Genomic DNA, 13770 nt, shown 5'->3' with positions numbered 1-13770 from the left:
AACCACAGATGACTTCCAACCAGCTGGCTTCCTCCTTCCGTCACATCTCTGTCCGGCTGACTGGACCTCCAGGTCTCGCCTCCCAGGCCACCGCTGCAGCCTGGCTGAATGAGTTCTTTACAGCCCTGTCTCTTGACGCCACATCAAATGTCTAATAAGCTTCCAAATGCCCCTTCCTCCACGTCCCTGAGTTCCTCCTTCTAAATCAATCGACCAGGTATTTAATCCCTGATTTAAAAAAACAAAACAAAATTCCTTCAGTGGGAGTTTTCAAAGCCCACATCAGGAGGTGTAAGAGGAGGGGCCCTCCTTTACTTCATGCAAAATCTTCTCCTGCTCAAAAGGGCAAACCTCTGAGTGAACCAAGAGAGAGCACACAGGTCCCAGTCCTGTGCCCACACATGCATGTAGGCAAGTGCAATCACCCAACTGTACCTCTCAGGCACCCCACCCACTCACCCACTGACCCAAGCCCCTCCTAAAGTTCCAAGAAGAATGGCTTGACAGCTCCTGGTCCACAGAGTGGCATGGCACCCGCAGCTGCAGGTGTCCGTCCCTCTCTATGGCTCCATCTAGAACTCAGCATCCGGTCACTTGATTTTCCTCTGCCTGCCAGCTACCGAATGCCCTGGGCCTGCCTACATCTCCTGCTGCCGTCTGTTCAACCCTGACACAGCTCACGTCACCAGAGGAGCTGGAATCCCTAGATTCGCCGTGAACAGCCATCTTCTCCCGAGGAAACACAGAGCAAAAGCTGCCTCCAGGATTCACGGAGCACTTGGCGCCCTAAGCGCACAGGGCCACGCCGTTCACCTTGACATCCCCTAATGCCCAACATCTTCAGTGCTGAGAAGACTAAAGTTATTAAAAATAAACATGAAGAAACAAGACTCGGAGGTGGAGCTGACACTCCGCAGTCTGAACCAGAACACACGGTGAAGTTATCAACATTTTTTTTTCCCCATTCAAGTTTTCATTTGCTGCCTCAGTCTGGCTGCATTTGCAGGGCAAACTCAAAATGTCCTAATCCAAAACTGGTAAGATTAAAGAAGATTAGCTGATGCAACCTAATTTTAAAGCATTAAGACTCGAAATTAGGCTCAGACTTTTTTTGACACTGATCTTAAAAACCAACCAGTAAGGAAAACGGTGAACAAGAAATAAAGCCTCTTGGGTAAACTCAACGATAGAAGGCCCAGAAGCCACGAACAGCCCTAAGTCCTCTGTGTTGATTGAGTGTGCCCTCTCACCAAGAACCCAACCTTCTGTTCCCCCACACACACCCACCAGGTGTCCAGAGCGTCCACTTAGCCCTGCCCCCTCTAGCACTGCACTAGGCGAAATGTGGATGAAGAAAGGCCTGGGAAGAACGTGAGAAACAGAGCTGCCCAGCCCCGCCCCCAGGGTCTCCGAGCAGGGACTCCAGGGCTGGTCATAGAGTTTACTACTTTTTTTTTTTTTAATATTTTTATTTAATTTTTGTGTGTTGGTGTGAGAGTGTCAGATCTTGGAGTTACAGGCAGTTGTGAGCTGCCATATGGGTGCTGGGAATTGAACCCGGGTCCTTACTTGATGAATCCGAAGCACTGTCTCAAATGTCAGAGCCCCATGCAGGGATCACGGTAACTGACCACCACGGCAAGGAGGACAAGAGACAGGGTCTGACAAGAGGACTGCCACCTGTAAGGTAAAACCTCACCCTCCTCATCAGAGAGAAGAGAGAAGGCCCTCCCGCCACCTCAGTGACAACACTCCAACCAAAGCCAGGCCCACAGGGGAGCCTGCCCCAGATCTGCCATTACAGCCAACAACTGCTGTCAGTTTGAAACTGGAGCCCTGCAGGCACAAGAACCCAGAGTGGAACCTGGAGTCGCAGGAGAGAGCAAGAGAGGCCGTGAGGACGGCAGCTTGCCAGGCCACCAGCATTACTGCAGCCCTAACCATGCTGTTCTTTCCCCTCAGGAAGCCTGCCCAGGTCTTCCCGTGACGAGGCGGCCACAGAAGGACCTAATACTCCATACCAGGCTCACGGCACACACTCTGATTATTCCCGGGGTCACGACAAGAGCTCTCTGCATTCAGTATGCTCACCTACAATGTGAGGAAGCCATCCTCACCGGCCTCACGGATGTCACTACACGTGTTAAAGCATTTTAGAAGTTTTGTTACATGTGGTGGAACTATTAATATAAAAATTATGGTGCTCTAACATCTCCTTAGCCCATTGCTTCACACATCCAACAGGAGGCTCGCCATCTCAAGTGTCCTCTGTAATTGAAACATCAATACGGGAGGCATCCACGGCTAACAGGAACGTGAACCCAGAATCATAGACGCAAAGACTTTCTGTGAAATCTCTTTATCTTTTACATTTTAAAAGAAGATTTAGTCATTTTATTTTAGGTGTGAGTGTTTCTGCCTGCGTGTATACGTATGTATCATATGTGTGCTTGGAGATCAAAAGAGGGCAAAAGAGCCCCTGGAACTGAGGTTAGGAACAGCCGTGACCCACTGTGGAGAGGCTGGGACTTAAACCTGGGCCCTCTGTAAGAGCAACAAAAGACTTAACCACAGAGCCATCTCTCCAGCCCAATTTTTCTGCAAAATTTCTCATTTTTAAAAAGCAGTATGTGACACCATATATTACGCCATACATGACAACAAGTGGGTGTCAGTAAGGGTGGCTGTCTGTGACTCCCGGGAAGCTGGGTCTGTGTGCCCCTGTTTTCTCCAGCCCAGGTTACAGGCATCTCTACCCTCACCCAAAACCCTACTGTATTGCTATGCTCACCAAACAAGGCGTCCCCACACAGCCTATTTATCTGACTCCCCACCAGGTAAAGGACAAGAAGCTGAGAGAGACTGACCGGTGGGCTGGACGTTGACCACAGCACCCTCGGAGCGCTTCCTGGTCATGGCGTACCAAGAGCCATCTGGATCCTGGATCCACTCGGCAGCCTCACAGTAGAACTCGCCCTGGTCGGAAGGCTGCAGGTGGAAGATGGTGAGGCGGAAGGTGGTCCTCCCCAGCTTGTCCAGCTGCACCTCCCCCAGGCTCTGCCTCTGGGCGTATTCGCTGCTGGAGTGCAGGATGAAGTCTCGGCTCAGGGAGATGACTTCCACGGGCTTCTCGCCGCCCTTCTGCCGCAGCCAGGACACGGAGAGGTGGCTATGCTGGACCGTCTCAGTGGCCACTTCGCAACTGAGCTCCAGTGGGTCCTGTTCCACTTTGTGCAGAGTCTGGGGCACAGCCGTGGCCTGCAGGGAATCTGGGATCACTGGAACACAGAGGACCGGTTACAATGCTACAGAATATGAGCCTCGCCTTCTGGGGGCCGAGGGCCCTACTCCACACAGAAACCACTGCTACTGCCTCAACAGGGGCAGCCTCTGACAACCGATGCAAGGCCACAGACAACCCCCCCCCCCCAAATGGATATAAACCCAAACACACGCTTCTGTTTTAATAGCTAAGATAACACTCTGGCCGCGACACCTGCTTGGTATTTTCATGACACTCGGAGCAAAGATAGATCTTATTTTGAAAATGTACAGAACATTAGAACTCCCTGCGAGTACTGTTTAAGGAATAAATGTAGAGGCCCACTAAGATCTGGTTTGGGTTTTGGTTTTGGTTTTGGTTATTGCTTTGAGATACCTTAACCTCACTTCTGACTGAGAACGCCTTCCTGGACCTTCTGCCTGTAGCTTCCTATACAGGCCTTCCTTCCCTTTTCCCTGCTCCTCTCCTCCGTCCCACCTCCCAGTGTCCCTCCATCAGTGCGCTGTCCTTAGAAGGCTATTTGAAAAAGCACTGGAGAGCAAGGAGAGAGAACCCCATCAGCAGTCCTTATTTTCCCCATGTAGGTACGTTCAGGCCGCGGCGCTCCCGTGCCTGTCTGCCTACAGAGCAGGCCTGCAGAAGAAGCTCTTCCCTCCTATCTCTCCTCTGGACTTTTACTGATGAAACTCCTATCTACAGAGGTGGGGATCAGAGAACACAACCGCACACAGGCAGCTCCCGTCACTGGCTGTCTCTGGCTGTCTCTGAGATCCACTCAGTTCCCCCAAAGAACCATTACTATCGACTGACAATCCACCCAGGTCGTTCACTAAGATCACTTAGGGCACCTCAGAAAACGGTCTCATGCCCCTCCTCGCTCTCTCTCCCCTGGGAGCATCTGGAACTCACCGGGTTGGCTGAGCAGAAAGTCTCCTGAGACCTCCCTCACGCATTACTGCACTCCCGTAAGCACCTTCCTGCCAGCGTGCATCTACGGTCGCCTCACTCTGGCCTCTGGAGGGGTAGGAGTTTTGCCCTTCCTCTTTTGGGGGGGCTTTGCCTTCCTTCCTGCCGACCTCACCCACTTTACCAAGCCACACCTCCAAGTTGTCACCCACAAGTGTCCTTGTCACAAGGCAGTCAGCCCCCTGCCTCATCCTCCTGGATGCTGGGACTATAGGCATAAGCCACCATACCTGGACCTTGCCTTTATATATTCATATTGCCCTTCACCAGCAAAAGGTGTGATTAATGGCTGAGGTTCTTAATGTTTGCCCAAGAACACTGTGTCAGCCTTAACCGTCTAGTGTTCACAAGTGTACATAGAGATCGTGTTCGCTTATGATCCCTAATGCAGCCTCCTAAGGTATCCGGAACACCTTTTTTTCAGTCACATGATGTGCAACAAAAGCACACGGCAGCCGAAGGGACTCAGGCCTGACGCCGGCCATGCAGAAGCAGGGTCTCCTTACCCACTAGGTCCATCTTGGCGCTGTAACTCCCAAAGTAGCGTTCATCGGTGTTGGGGGTGTGGCATTCGTACTCCCCAGCATCCCGGGCTTGTAGGTCTGTGATGTGGAGTAAGGCCGAGTTCCCCTGGATCCTCTCCACGTAGATCTTCCCACCCCGAACCCGTTGAGTGTAGATGGCGTAAGGGAAGGAGGAGTCCACCGTGCTCACAATCTGAACCTCCCGCTCGGGGGCGGAGGGCAGGTAAATGGACCACTGGAAGTTCTGCTCGGAGGGGCCCTGGTAGCCGCTCACGTTGCACCAGATGTTAATGTGGGAGCCCTCTGTGCGGTACAGGGGTCCTTCCTGGACGGTGACCTGCCTCTGCGCTGACACCACACCTAAGGGGAGACAGACACAACGACGCACTTACATCTCTGACCAAATGCAAAACAGCCAGCAGTCCCCAGAGGGTTTGTTATTTGTATGACATGGCGGCAATATAAATAGGTTCCTGGCCCTTTCTGAGGTGCCCTGTGATTTATAAATATTAATTAAAACAGTGTAGTAAAGCTCGGTATGTAATTTGCATATATGGGAATTTGATCGCACGAGGACGTGGCTCTGTTACTTATTCAACGCTGACCCTTGTGAATTTCATTTGGTCGCTCTGTCATTTATACGGCAGTTTTATATCTATTTATTAATGCTGTTTGTAAAGTTTTTAATGAAATAAACAGGAAAAGTTGAGTCCTTGGCACAAATCCAGGCAAAAACAAATAAAAGCAACTGGCCATGTAATCTGGCTGAAATGAAATGTTTCTCCCATGATTAGCAGGGTGGGCCCAAGAAAGTCATTGCTGCACTCTTTACTACGGTCATATGGTCTTATCACAAGGAGCACCTCGCTCTCCCTATACAAAGGGAGGCAAGCGGATCCTGCAATGGCTGCCCATTTACAAGGTGTGGACAGGAATGTGAAGCCGAGCAGACTCCGACCAGCTGACAAAGGAGAGAGGGACAGTGTACAGGAAGATCCAAAACAAGGTCGGCTGCCCTTGGGCTCTTGGCTCTGACTGGCCCACCAAGGCCCTGCCTTCTGGTACAGACACCGCTCTCCAAGGTCACTTCTGCCTCTGCCTACCTTCTCCACGTCCCTCACATTGCATCCTCCTGCAGGGGCAAAAACTAAATATGGAGAGTCAAGTTTCCCATGCCATGCCATCTGCAATGCTTCTCTGAACACTGAGTGTGGCCCACAAGGGCTCATATGCTGGAAGCTGAGCCCTTGGTGAGGTGAGGTGAGAGGGCGGAACCTTTAAGAGGTGGAGCCTAGGGCAAGGTCAAAAGGTCATTGGTAACACTAGAAGGGACCAATGCTAGTAGCTGGGATGAGTTAGCTTCCACAAGGGTGTGCTATTATTTACATATATATATGTTACACACACCAACTCCTCCATCTCTGGCTTCCTGCCTCATCATAAGACAGCTCCCTCTTTCACCTTTTCCTGCCAGGGTACCACCCACCACACCATGCTGTGACCCAGTCAAGGGGGCCCTCACCAGAAGCAGAACCCATAGGGCCAAGCATTTGTCTTCCGCCTTTAGTCTCTAAAACCATGGGCTTAAAAAAACCAAACAAACAAACAAAAAACAAACTCTTTAAAATAAAACACTTAGCCGCTCAGTGGTGGCAATCCCAGCACTCGGGAGGCAGAGGCAGGTGGATCTCTGTGAGTTCAAATCCAGCCTGGTCTACAAAGCGAGTCCAGGAACCAAGGCTACACAGTGAAACCGTGTCTCGAAAAACAAAAACAAACACAAAGATTAAACTAAAGCACTCCACTTACAGCCGCTGTTCCAGCTCTAGAAAATAGACTGGCACATCAACACAACACCGACAACCCCTAGCCCACCCAAACACGGGAGAGACACCCCTCTCTGCATGCTCCCTGGGCAGCAGCTGGGTGTGGCAGGTGCAGGGACAGCTATGCATGGCAGAAAGAGCATCTGAGGCCTGGCCTCCGAAGCTAGCACAGCTCAGCCCAGACCCAGCCGTGCCATCTTGGGCGCACACTTTTGTCTCCAGACCTTGGCCCCATCTTACAAAAAGGACTTTAGAGAGGACAACTTTGCAATGCTGGCTTTGTCCTTTACCAGCTGAGACCTTGGATAAGTTACTTAGGCACTGTGAGCCTCAGATCCCCTATGTGCACGATGGAAAACAATGAATATATGATGTCTAAAAAGCCCCTGACTGGGGGCCTAACACACTAGTACTCAACAGAGACATGCTAAGTCTCCCTGGCTGAAGCAGCAGCCGGCGCATCTGGATGTGGAGGCAGAGCTTGGTCAATAACTGCTCAAGGGCCTTTCAGTAGCCTCCTGAGAACGGCCACATCCTGGCTGCTCACACCCTGCTCCCTTGAAACCTTTCCTTTACCCAGTAGGAAACTTCTCTCCAGCTAAGGAGGCAGGATGGTGCCAACCGTGGGCCTCACAGCAAACAGACCTAAACTGTAAGACAACAGTCTTCCAAAGGCCAGCTGTGCAGAGCCAGGTCCTGGGGCACTTCCATCTGCACAGAACTGTTTCGAAGTCTTACAGAGAACCCCGTTCTGGTTTCAGCAGAGGCAGAAAAATTAGAACAATAAAAATCAATATTTTTTTGTTTTTGCTTTTATAAAAGGCAGGGAGGCGTTGAGGAGAGAGTTCAGTTGGGTAATGTGCTTGAGACATAAACCCTCCCCACCCCACCCACCCCCACCAACCCCCCCCAACCCCCCACCCCCACACTTACTGGCTAGGCAAGGTGACCCACACCAGTAATCCCAGCCCTGGAAATGCAGAAGCAGGAGACTGCCCTGGGGCTTACTGGCCAGCAGGTTTAGCAACTTCTGGGCAGGGGGCAGAGCAAGGGGTACTCCAGGATGTCTCAAAAAATAAGGTCAAAATGTGACTAAGGAAGACAGCCATCATTGTACATCTGTGTTTTGTGCACACACCACTCCCCCAAACCCAAACCCCACCTAGCCCTCCAACTCCCCCCGCACACACACACACATACATGGGTAGGGGAGGGGATACCTACACAGGACAAAGTGACATGTGAACCTGTTAGATTCTGCTTGGCGGCGGCCATTCCTATATTTAAAGTGATCGAGAAGGTCACTAACTATCAGTAATTTTTAATATGTTAAACTTTGGGGCCTTACATGAGTTTTGGGTACTTACACGACAATTTAAATACATACATATATACATACATACATACATACATACACACACATACATACATACACACACATACACGTAATTGTGAGAGTCGGATCAAACACTAGAATAACTCTAGGCAGGCACAACACTATAAAAACAACTTAACAAGGCCTCCTCGACATTCGTCTGCTTTCTACTCCAGTGACCTGCCACGGAACAGCCACAAATATGCCACACCCACTGCAGAGAAGGCTGCCCCCATCCCCGCCCCCCCCCACACCCAGTCTCCAAACTACCACCCTCCCACCCCCGTCAGAGAACTCTAGCGCCTTCCCTTATGAACTGCTTCTCATCTTTGGACCCACAGAGGCAACTGAGGCGGGGGAAGCTTCAGAAAACAACTGTGCCTCCTATGATGTCATCACTCTGGGCTGCAGCCTGGGGGGATCCGGTCTCCTTCTACCATGCGGTTTCCAAGGATATGGTCACAAGGCTTGGTGGCAAGTGTTTGTCTCCTCAGCCCCGTGGAGTGCAGCATAGGCATCAAGATTTCTAAATGCTCCCAGGTAATCCTAAATATGTATATCAGACTCAAGAACTGTCTGCACTGGGGTTGGGGGGGGGGGCGGATGGTTGGCCAAACAAGCGTAAGGACCTGAGTTTAGATCCCCGTGACCACACACAGGGATGACACAGTGGTGCAGGCCTGTGATGCCCGTGCTGGGAAGGGGAGGGGCAGAACTGTCGAGCTCCAGGCTCAGTACACATACACACATACACACACACACACACACACACACACACACACACACACACACACACACCCATCAACCCTAAGATGTCTCTTTCTGTATTGGACCAGTCAGGTGTCCAAATGAACAGACACACTCTAACTCAAAGCTCTCAAGAGTTTCAAGCTCCTGGTTTTGAAGACTCCACAAAGTGCCATTCTCCTTGTCCCAAAGAAAACAGCTGTGGGCCCTCTGTCGCACAACCTGGCGCTAAGCTTCCCCCGGGCTGCATTCAGTTCACAGACCTCATACCCTGCCCCCCCCCAAGAGTAAACAGTGTTAAGTGGCCTGAATGGGCCAGGAGGCAGGGTCAAAGCAACTGGCCCACACCGGAAGCAGATTACAATCAGTCCTGACAAATAAACAAACACCGTCCTGCACTTTAGCCACAGCAGCCACACACTAGAGTATTAACTCTCCCTGTCACTTCCCTCCCGCGCTGCAAACAGCTCTTCATCCCTGAAAACAGGGCTGTTCTTAGAAAGTAAGGGTTTTATTTCTTTGTTTTGCTTTTCAGGACAGGGTCTTGCTCTGTAGCAGGGCTGATTTTGAACCCTTGGCAATCCTCCTGCCTCAACCTCCCAAATGCTGGGATTACAGGGGTGCACCACCATACCCAGTGGGGAGTTCACTTTAACACAGAAATAAAAGGCAACTTTTCTCTCAATAGACTAACCCCCTCCCACACCCGAACCCCTCAGTGTCCTGGAAAGTCTCTGTGATGCTATTCTCTGCTGCCTTCAAAGAGGCCAGGTCCCCAGCTTTGCCTAAGGCACCCCCTGACCACCTCCCTTCTTAGTCTACAACAGCAGTTCTGTCCCCATGAGAACTATTTCTTTAAAAAATAATAATTATAATTTCAGACACTCTGGACTCTTTGGATTGCTTTATAATAGGCAAACGCCACTTGCGCTATGAAAAGAAAAGGATCAAGTGTCACCTGTAAAAAGGACTAAAAAAATAAATAAACACTGGGTCATAGGATGACAAATGATTCTATTTCACTTTTTTACACCACACTCCTCTGCAAGCTTTATCCCAATATAAAAATGATGCCTGACTGCTGTATAAAATTTCTTCTATAGCTACTGTATAGTATAATAAACATTTGGATGCAATATATATATACATTATACACACACACACACACACTTGGTCTGGTCCTGAGCACCTAACTAACTTCTTTGCAGTATTAATGACTGGAGGCTTCTGTGTCAGGTGAGCCTTCTCCAACCACATCAGAATCTGTGCTAATGAGATGGCTCAAGGTGGGCCCTTAGGGTTTTCCAAAGTTGGCCTTGAGTAGCAGGTTGGAAATTTCAGCCCCATCCCAAACCTAGAGGAACAGGAGAGGGACTGGAGACTGGGTTCTATCACCGATGGCCACTGATTTAATGAACCAAGTCCGTGTGAGGAACCCCTGTACAGAAACCTTCAGTGATGGCCGGGGACTGTAGCTCACACGGTTAAACCTAGAGTTCATGGGAGGCAGAGGCAGAAACAGGCAAATGTCCGTGAGTTTGAGGCCAGCCTGGCCTATGCAGCTAGTTCCAGGCCAGTCAAAGCTACGAGTTAGGAATGCCTTCCAGGTTCATGAACACACTGTGCCAGGATGGTGGTGCCCAAGCCAGGCACAAAGGCCCTGCACTAAGGGCTCCATATTTTGCCCTATGGGCTGAGTTACGGCAGACCTGTGGGAACACAGGAAGCACAGAAACAATGCACTTGGCTTCTGAGGGGGGCCCTGCCTACTCTCCTAGATGGCATACTCTGTGTGAGGACATCAGAACAGACAGACGGGGCCCACCTGAGGCTTAGTGCCACCAGCCAACACTAACCTGTTAGCGGCTGAAAGAACTACCAAGAGTGGCTCTTCCAGCCCTAGTAAATCCTTCACACGCCAGCTGGCCCAGAGAAGAAACTCCAAGCCTGAAATACTACTGAACTCCTGAGGCACAGAGATACCCCACCCGAAAATGTTAACATTTGCTGTTGTTATTAGGTAGGCATAATTCATCCTGAGTGTTTGTGTGTGTGTGTGTGTGTGTGTGTGTGTGTGTGTGTGTAACAACGACTCCTTCTGAGCCTAAGATTAAATATATAACTGCCTCACATGCATATTTATATATCCTAGGGAGGAAAGCCCATGTAGTTCAAAAAACCCTCAAAAGAATTATTCAATGGCCGAAGGAGCCATGTTCTGTGGGCAGATGGACTTGTCTGTCTCCAGCCATGTCAGTCAACTAATTAGCTTTCAAGACTCCATGCCCAGGGCTAGAGACATGGTTCAGCTGTTAAAGGCTAGGGCCACAACCAAACGTCAAGATGTTGCTTGCCCAAGGATGCATCCATAGACACTATGTCCCAGTCCCAGGGAACCTGGCTCCAGGTAACACAATTCAGCAGCTCGTGACCAGGGAGCGATGGCCAACACACTTCACATTCATTTTTTTGAAACATGCCTTGGGATTCAGGGATCCAACCTCTTACGTCCAAGATGTGTGACTGGGCATGTGCTCTAGGCTATGGGAAGAGGGCTCTCCTGTGACAGCTCTGTGAGGAAAGTGCTTATGGCCCAACGTGAGGGCCTAAGCTCAAGTCCCACCCCTAATGCTCACTCTGCATGTGATGTGGGCACACTGACCTACCAAACACCTATAATATGGGACTAGGGCTTGGGTTACAGCTCAGAACACAGATGGGGGTGCGGTGGGGGGCGGAGGGAGGGAAGGAGAGAGAGAGAGAGAGAGAGAGAGAGAGAGAGAGAGAGAGAGAGAGAGAGAGAGTGTTAGTTCAAGGCCAGCCTGATCTACAGAGTGAGTTCCAGGACAGCCAGGGAAACCCTGTCTCAAAAAACAAAAGCAAACAAGCAAACAAAGACTGGGTGTGGCAATGTCCACTTTTAGTCCCAGTTCTGGGGAAGTAGAGATGGGCAGATTGGTGGGTCTTGCTGGCCAGCCAGTCTAGCCTACTCGGTGAGCCACTGAGAGACTCCATCTCAAAAAGCAAGGCTGATGAGGCTGGAGAGCTGGCTCAGTACTTAAGAGCACTGGCCGTTCTCCAGGGGACTTGAGTTCAATTCCCAGCACCCACATAATAGCTTATAACCATCTGTTAACTCTAGTTCCAGGGGATCCAACACCCTCTTCTGACCTCGGCAGATGCCAGGCACACATGTGATATTACAGACTTACATGCAAATACAACACCCATACACTTAAAATAAAACCAAAAGTAAAAAAATTAAAAGGTTAGGTGCTTGTGGAACAATGTCTGAGGCTGGCTTCTGACTTCTAAGTGTGAGTGTGCACACTCAGATACACACCCGCAGACATACATATATACACTCACGTATATATATACATGTATGTATGTATGTATATATACACATACATACATACATACATACACACATGCACAGAAATAAAATACGGGAATGTACCACGGATCAGTCTCCTGGGGAACTCGGTAGCAAATAATACTTGAAAGCCAACAAATGAGTATTTTAAAATTTTATCTCACTTCTTCTACCAATATGAGATATCGATCTAAAAATGGGTCTCACGGAAGCTCTGAGCATGGGAGTATTAAAAGGAACATTAATGTTTAACTTTGGGTTAAAGATGCAAAACAGCACATGTACAGGGGGGGCCGGGGGGGGAACATGTTAGAAACCCTGTCCCTGGGAAATATCAAAGCACTGGCGCTATTGGATTGAGCCTTGGAGGGGTGAGGGCAGGGGTGAGGGCAGGGGTGCCTCTTGCCTCTTGCCTGTTACGAGAACAGCAACATCTTCCTGTCCTCCATTTTCTCATTTTTCTCCAGTTTTTAAATTAGCAAGTATATGGCACTTGAAGATGAAGATGAATGAGGCTGGTGAAGGGCCCTGCCCTCGCAGCTTTGCACACACCACCTCACCTGGACTCGTCCTCGACTGAATGAGGTCGATTTCACTATAGCCACACTTACCAGAGGAGGAAACGGTCTTCAAGGTTAAGTAACTTTCTCCGTGACACAGAACATGACTAATGGCTTTCCCTGGCGCCCTGGCTCGGTGAGCATCCGAGATGAGTGATAAAGCGCCTACCGGCCTTCTAGCCTAGCTGGCTCTGAAGGAAACGGTGGGGAACCCAGCCGTACCCTGATGTCACAGGGAACCTAAAGCAGGCCAGCTGAGCGCGACGAGACACACAGCCCAAAGGGCCCTTCGGCCAGCACCTCCGTGACCATATCGGGGGAGCCTCCACTATGAGCCTTCGGCCAAGGGAGGAGCGGGAAGTGGGATAAACTAAACTGGTCCTTTGTCAGAGTCCCTTCCAGGTGAGGACACCGGCAGACACAAGCCTGTCAGCTGGCCTCACTGAGCCCTGACCAGTATGTGGCCCTGTTCTTTGATTTAACCCCCACAGCAAGTTATGGGTTACACACACTCTGTGGTGTTACAGTGCAGAGGCAGAGCCAGAGGCACAGTGGGGCTAAATGCACCTGCACTGAGTAAAATATGTAAAAAGTGAAGGTCATGACTAAGTCAGTGCCGTGCCGGGCTAACTACGGTCTAATGTCTGGTGAGGAGATGGCTAAGGATTACCGTGTAACGTTACAGGCACATACATGGACCTGTATCTGAGCCCTCACTTTCACAAAAACGTCCCCTTCAGAAGGGACAGGGGAGGTGAGATAAAATGGAGCAATGGGATTGGGGTGTGTGTGACAAATATGATCAAAGTATACAATACAGTTCCCAGCTAAGGCCTCTCAGCCAAGCCCACTGTGCCCAGCCCCAAATTTCCCAACATACAAAGTCTGTCAGCAGAACTCGGTGGCTGCTTTAAGCTGCCAAGTTTAGGAGCAGTCCCTTTTGTGACAAAGATAGCCAGTGCATGGGCTCCTTCCCTCACGATGTTTTCAGAACCTACCACATGATGGGTACCAAGGCAGGAATGTGAGGTAAGGATAACCAAAATCTAAGTGGTACTTAACCTAGGCTGACGTTCCCAGCAGAAGCGACAGTGACTGCTCTCTTCCAACAGG

General features: G+C 50.2%; 1 protein-coding gene across 3 annotated transcripts in view; it reads right to left on the bottom strand.

The window, feature by feature from the left end:
* The window catches only part of IGSF3 (immunoglobulin superfamily member 3), a 95609-nt gene that overhangs the window by 37472 nt on the left and 44367 nt on the right, over positions 1 to 13770 (bottom strand). For all 3 annotated transcript variants that reach the window (XM_084755606.1, XM_084755607.1, XM_084755608.1), the window contains exons 3-4: positions 4756 to 5133; positions 2868 to 3278 (exon numbers count right to left, since the gene is read on the bottom strand). In XM_084755606.1, coding sequence (XP_084611732.1) covers positions 2868 to 3278; positions 4756 to 5133 — 789 coding nt within the window. The remainder of the gene's footprint in view (positions 1 to 2867; positions 3279 to 4755; positions 5134 to 13770) is intronic.

Source organism: Acomys minous, assembly GCF_964271855.1.
Source record: "Acomys minous genome assembly, chromosome: 14".
In the NCBI taxonomy this organism is placed as follows: domain Eukaryota; kingdom Metazoa; phylum Chordata; class Mammalia; order Rodentia; family Muridae; genus Acomys; species Acomys minous.
Note: the sequence above shows the minus strand (reverse complement) of the source record. Positions and strands in the feature narration are given on the sequence as shown.